The 7,270-nt window shown below is 40.4% G+C and overlaps 1 protein-coding gene across 1 annotated transcript in view; it reads right to left on the bottom strand.

The window, feature by feature from the left end:
• ror2 (receptor tyrosine kinase-like orphan receptor 2) overlaps positions 1-6,929 on the bottom strand; it is a 53,509-nt gene extending 46,580 nt beyond the window's left edge. Inside the window, exon 1 of the mRNA XM_077542574.1 lies at positions 6,342-6,929. Coding sequence (XP_077398700.1) covers positions 6,342-6,405 — 64 coding nt within the window. The 5' untranslated portion in view covers positions 6,406-6,929. The remainder of the gene's footprint in view (positions 1-6,341) is intronic.
• Between the last annotated feature and the right edge of the window lie 341 nt (positions 6,930-7,270).

A 7,270-nucleotide genomic window follows, 5' to 3' on the forward strand; every position in this document is an offset into this window, starting at 1 on the left:
ACATGCAGATTCATGTGAATAAGGTTTTAAAAAGTTTTTAGAGTTGCTACATTTTCCCATGTAGAGAGTATTTTTCTTGACAATTTTGTTCAAAATTTCAGGAATTATTTCCCTTTGGCGATAGAAAGGGTCCTACAAGATTTGCTGTATACACTCCCCTTGAAAAGTAACAGTGAGGCCAATGCCTTCATTCCACTGAAGCCATTCGGGTTTTACATCTTAAGATGAACATGCGCTTTATGTTCCAGGTACCGGTATTTATTTACATCTGGATCTGTTACACAGCTTGGTAGATAAGATTGCACCTTTTGTTTGGACCTGCCCACTTTTCACACCAGCAGGGTGTGTTCTAACATGTGACTGACATTCATGTTTGATTTTCCAGATGTGTCCAACCACATATATTTTTCAAACAAGAATAGGGCTGAACGTCTACACTCAATGCTATGTTTTGAAAGGAAGCCAAAAGTGTCCTGACATGACAATAATATGTTGTATGTGCCCCCACTAGTCTGATGAATATTGTGTTTGTGGAATATGAGTTAAACAGCAAAATCCACCTGTTTTTATCCATCCAAGGAGGCGGTCATTTTGCCACTTGCTGTTGCCTGAATATGACATCACAGTTGCTCAGGGCTCAGGTAATGACCAATCATAGCTTCTTCTTATTAATACTTATTTTGAGTTGTTTAAATTTATATGTTTGCATCTTTTTTTATTTTAAAATGACTAATTTCATGAATCTCGTTTGATCCAAAAGGGACTTGCATAATTATAGTTACCTTTGTAAAAATAATAATTAAATTAAATTAAATTAAAAAGCATTTTCTTCTTTTGTACATTTTTTTTTTGTCTTAATCGTGATTGCAATTATTACCAAATTAATCGTGATTAATATTTTCTTCATAAACCTTCTTGACAGGCATTTGAGGTTGTGGCTGCTCTTCATTGGTCTAGAAAACTGTTAAAGCATCAATGCTTTTTTTAATGTAGTAACATCATGTTTTTAATGTAATTTGAAGTACATTCTGCAAAAGGTGAATAGTTCTTTGATATGTGCTCAAGCTTCAGTTGTATGCTTCTTTCAGACCCTTGCAGACAACTATTACCCCTACCAGTTGTGAGGACAAATTTAATACCAGGATGTGCACTGCCAACTAGTTTTAGCATACAACAACTAGAGAGCATTTCCGAATGTCCAAGTGTTTATAGACATGATAATTGTTAAAACAGAGGCAACCCTCCTTGAAAGAATGCATGTTACGTCACTTCGTAACGTAACAGACAGTTAAACAAGATGACTCTGACTTGTTTTACTATCAAATGCATCTATGGCTAAGTGATATGTTAGATATTTCCTCTTTATTAAATGAACAATCATATGCATTTTTTTTTCTTATTGTGCCTGGGTGCTGGTTTCAAGTATTCCCTGAAGGCGTTGGTCCCATCTGATTACAGGGATAGTAGTGCTCTACTTACACCCCCCCCCCCCCCCCCCACACACACACAGTAAAGGAAGAACCTCCGGCCTCCTTTCAACCACCACCAGCAGCTCGACTCGACTCTCAACCAACTGGGGTGAGTCATATTGCAGTGACTACTTATTAATTACCCCCCCCCCCTTTTTTTTTTCCCACAGCTGCTGCTTTGAATTTCAACTCATTTCAACTTCTCTAATTTCAGTTTATGAATTTGACATTCAAATCATTCTCACAGATTTACATGAAGATTTTTGGCCACAACTAATTGTAAATGCACTTTAAATGTAGATTTGACAATATGTAACACTTCAGCAAATGTCAGTGCCTCAATTTAACTAAGGAGAGGCCAGTTCTGCCAACATCAGGCTAACTCTATGCGTGGTTTGCATTTTGTTTGAAGTTAGAGATGAAGAAGTGGACTAGACACCACAAATTACATGAAGGGAGTAAGAGTGATGATGCAATGTTAAGACAGTCGCCATGTCGGTTACTGGGTATTGTGAAATGGTGACGAATCCAAGTGCTGGAGCTGACTACTGACTTCGGCTGATAGTGCAAGTCATGCTAGCCACAAAACTGACTAGCGCTAGCGCATCATTATTTATCAGATGTAGAGATTTTATCAATTTAAAATGTACATCTAGTTTGTTCTTAACTTTTTGACTTTGACAGTAATGAAAAACATTTTGATTTCTCATAATATGTCCTTCAAGAGTATGGTTACGGAGTGACTTATCTTAACATTTTAATAATACTGTGGTTAACTTTTTGTGTACTTGTAAGACACTTAAAATATTAAAGGACCCTGTAAAGTGATTTCTTTCTAAATACATGAAACATGTTTGAAGGTAAGTAGAACAATTTAGCACTTAACTCTTTGACTGCCAGACGTTTTCAGAAAAGGGATGCCGTGGGTGCCAGCCAATGTAAACATTTTGACTGATCTTTCAAGGTCCACAGAAAATTTTGTGTTTGGACTATGGAAAAACACATACTACCAAATGAAAGATCTCTTATCTTTCATCAGAAAAAAAAGTTTGTTTCTACCTTATTCCGTTTTTCAGTAATCAACAATAGAAAATGGTTAGTTTCACCCAAATGCTCTGTTTTGAAACAAAATACGGAGAAATCAAGCTTTTTGTGAAACAATATTATTTCATGCACTCTAGTGAATTTGACACCTTTTTTTCCCATGAATGATGCCACAAACACCGAAACAGTGGTTTACTTCTGTAAAACACTACCACCAACAATGAAAAAGTGTTTTTGATAGCAAAACACGTTTATTTACATTCAACAGTGTAACAATTTGACAAAACAATTTGGCAAACTACTTACAAATGTGTGCAACCGTGGTACTATTTACAATTGTGTGGATGTTTCAAATACAGTTTTTCTTTTTGTAACACTTCCCTGCGTGCAAGGGGACGCAGCAGGATTTGCACAACAGATTAGTTTCACTGCGATTGCAGACGCTACACTTTTTTGCTGGCTTTTTTTCTCCGGGGAATAGCAAGTATATACTGCAGTGTGTGTTTGGCCATGTTGCCATCAAGTCTACTCTCAGGATCATGATACGGTGACGTTACGGTGGTGTTACGTCTGGCTTCCTCATGTCCTTCAGTTCCTATACCGGGTGGTAAGAGATGTTCTGATCCATCTTATCCGCTCCATTCATGGTGGCATCGTAGTCCAGAACCAGCGTCTTCTCCGTGATCAGACTGTACCCACTCCTCCGATGAATATGCATTGGACTCGGGGCACTCTTCGTCGTACGATTGAACGTCCGCCTGAGCAGAAGTGCTCGGTTGTGCTCCGCGTTTTCCGGCGTTAGCATCGCTAGCCGGTGAGGCTTTATGACGTGATCATAGCCGCCGCATCAACGCTTCCAACTTCGGCGTCAACCTCGGAGTCACCATCATCATCGTCGTCGTCATCAATGTGCTCTTTAGCACTGGTTGATGCTTCTCTTCTTTGAAAAAAACGATCAAGTGTGAGCTGCTTGCCACCGGTCGCCATTTTTGCTTTCTCAGCCATTGCCCCCTCAACACTCTAGCTCCGCCTCAGGTCTTCTACTACTGACGCCTACCCGATCTTGTCCAAAGAGAGTCATCGCTGCCATCTAGGGGCCAAAAATAGTCATTATATTAACTAGATCTGCTTGATACTTTCAGCACAGCTGGCCAAGGCTTTCCTCCACCCGTTTCCAAAAAAAAACAAAAAAACTTGGTGAACGTCTTTTAACGTCTTTGGCGCTCCTCCGTAGGATTTTACTAAATGTTATTTAACGTTTTTGGCAGTCAAAGAGTTAATGGACCCAAAAATAACGGATTTCGGATTTTATGGACAGAAAATAATGTCCAGTCCACTCAAAAATACCAAGTAGTTGTCAAAGGCTGTTACTCCCTAAATTGGCCAGAAAAATCAACAGAGACTGGTACCCATATTTCTTGGTTGTGCTACTGTTGTCACAGATACACATGATGCTAGTTCGGAACTATGTGGTGGCCATGTTGCCAGGGGCGACGTTCTCATCAGAACCAATGGAAGCATGGACATTAGCTTTGCACACAGCGTAAAAAGGACGTGCCATGTGTCAAATTTACTAGGAGTGGGAATCTTTGACTGACTCACGATTCTATTCCAATTTTTGGGCCTGCAATTCGATTCAGAACGATTTTTGATTGAAAATGATTTGATTGACAATGATTTCTGCTTCAATATATATGGTGCGATTCCATTACCCCCAGTTTTGTGCAAAAGCAAGTTGGTAATGCAGAGGTGGGCAAACTCTGTCCTCAAGGGCCGAAGTCCTGCAGGTTTTTAAGGTTTCCCTTTTCCAACAAGAGCTGATTCCAATTAACAGGATCGTTATCAGGGTTATGTAGAGCTGCCTGATGAGCTGATCATATATCAGTTGTGTCCAAAACCTGCAAGACGGCCCTCAAGGGCCGAGTGTGCACACCTCTGTGGTAATGGAAACACATGATTTTCGAAAAAACTCTCAAATAGCGCAAAAAAGTTTTTACGTTTTCATAAGGTGTTTTTTGAGAAGTGTTGAAATAGAAGTATTTTGCAAAAGTGTAATGGAAACACTTTTTGCACATTCCCTGCAGCAATGTGACCCCCACGCCCGGTCACGGAGGAAAGGAAGTAGGAAGTATGGGGACGCGCTTTCGTGTCGGAGGTGCCTCCTGAGGGGATAACAAGTCTTTTTAAGGACAAAACGATTTAGCTATTGAGCCAATATGCCACCGTTCAATGCACGTTCCAGATCGTTACATGAGAAATCAATGGCCGTTACCCCGGGCAACGAGCAACTGAGCGACATACGGCGCACATAATCGTTGAAATCCATTCGTCCGCACCATAACTCGAGTTATAAGTGCGCACACACAAAACACCAAATGCCCGAACCCGCCAAATGAGGGGAGAGAGATGTTTTTAAAGTAATCTTAACAACTCCGGGTGTCCGTTTCCCGTAAACATCATGAGCATTTCCTACAGAACTGCGAGATCGCGCGAGATGGGACATGACGAGAATTGCGCCTCAGAAGCAAAACGCTCTTCAATAGAAACACCGACAGGTCGAATTTGTCCTTTATCGAAATAGTACAGTATTGCTTTTATTTTTGTGGAAAACTGTAATGGAAACACAGCTATAAATGTGCAGAGTCCATGCACCGATGTTAATTGATTTTTCTAAAATTTCCATTATTTCCTTTGTGCAAATCCAAAATTTAAACAAATCAGAGGTCAACTATCAGGAACAGACTGTTTTCAACTCTAAGTTGAAATAAAGGCACTCTACTACTTTGGTTAGGGATGGGCGAGTACTGATACGCTACCAAGAATCAGTATTGGCTAATACCTGACCTTATTTCAACATACCTGTACTCACAACAGCTGTTTTACGATCAGTGACTACAAATTAGAAATTAAAAGAATGGAAAATTGCCATTAATTTCATGCAATTTTAAATGAGAATCTCATATTGGAATATGGTCCATCCATCCATTTTTCAAACCGCTTATCCTATTTCTTTAAAATTATGTATTTTCTCCCCTCTTTTTATGTATTCGAAGTAGGCGAAATAGGTATCGGCTTGGTATCGGTGACTGCTCAAGAGTTGAGTAGGCTACTGTATTGGTCCGAAAAAAGTAGAATTGAACAAGCTATTACAGATTTGTGATTTGGTTGTACCAAGAAAAGCAATGAGTTTGTGGAACTTGTGAATACCAAGTAAGTGCTCTTAACTTGATCTTCCAACCTTGTGCACCTTAATTCCATCCCTTATAGTAAGTAAACCTCAGCTAATTTAAAGAACTGCTCCTTGCGCAACTAAAAAGGGATAAAGGGGGAGGGGTGCTATTGGTTTAGACCTCCAAGCCCTGCTCCCATGCTCCTTTCACTTCATACCAAATGGGGAGTCCTCAAAGCCTGAGCTGAAAACAGGAAATCTCTGCAGGACCCCCCACCCCCCAGAGAATAAATGAATTAACATGAGAGGACAAAGAGTAGAAATCACCTGGAGCTATGCGTGCAATTAACATGACAACGACACAGTCGACCTTTCAGGCCAACACAAGCACCTCCTGAAAAAGAGCTCGAAACACATGTCCACAATAAGCGTTTACTTGGTAAAGTTACCCTGTGGGGAACACATCCCACCCGGATTTGGATTTCAAACTTTAAATATTCATGCGACGGTTTTGAACAATTCTTAATCTTTCCCAAGTAAAGAGGAATTACATTTTAAAAACGTTTGGCTAATGACTATCAAGCAGGATGAACTTAATGTTATTCTGCTATGCAAAGAGCATCAGATTTGCTTCAGACAAACTGTGAATGGGAGTTTACCGTGGCATCTCAGGTTTGGACCCCAAAAAAACATCCAGAGCAAATTCCTCATGAAGTTCGTCATAGCGCCAGAAGTTCCTCAGGAAAAAAACGTATATAGGAAAAAAAAACGAGTGGACAAGTATCCAGTTTTCGAAGCCTTGTGTTCCCCTTGTCCGATCCTCGCGTCTGCCGTTCCGAGTTAGCGACTGGGCCGAGAAAGAGCGCACAATCTCCGGATGTGAAGGTGGTGAGGAGGCATGGAGAGCCACGGGAGATGCGGGTGCACACAAAGCCGCGTTGAGGGCTGTGCGGCGATCCCAAGGCTGCTAGTCTGCAACAGGGATGCGCGCGTCCCAAACGCAACGTGTGCCTGAGTGCACGCGCGGGCATGTAGAAGCCAAGGCGTTGGGTCAGTGAATATTGCAGCCTCTTCACCTCAAAGCAGGAGGGCTACAACAGAAACAGTTGTGCAACGCAAACTAATGTCTGTGTTTTTGTTTTAAAAAAGCGTAGCGAACTTGTAAGTCAGTGCTAATGAAACATTTTAAACACCTAAGGACAAGTAACTTCAAAATTACAAGGGCGTGTGGCCACACTGAAAATGAACATTACAATTTGTGATTGAAGTCATTATATGCAGAATTAAATCATAATCTTACAACAACGAAAGCGTTTTGTTTTGTTTTTTAGGAACACGGCATAATATTGACGGTTGGTGATGAATTAAAATATAGGCGTCATTGCTTCTTTGCGTAGCACATCATCCACTTCTCTCAAATTGTTTTATTTTGATTACCACACTCTGGAAATGCACTTTATAGATTTGGTAACGCGTCTTTCCTTTATACAAATCGGTTGATTTAAACAGACTGCTGCCATCTTCTGGTTAAAAATGCTATGACAGCTGGACAAAAATAACAAAGATAGGGATAAACATTACTTTTATA

The sequence above is a fragment of the Vanacampus margaritifer genome, chromosome 14, assembly GCF_051991255.1.
Source record: "Vanacampus margaritifer isolate UIUO_Vmar chromosome 14, RoL_Vmar_1.0, whole genome shotgun sequence".
NCBI lineage: Eukaryota > Metazoa > Chordata > Actinopteri > Syngnathiformes > Syngnathidae > Vanacampus > Vanacampus margaritifer.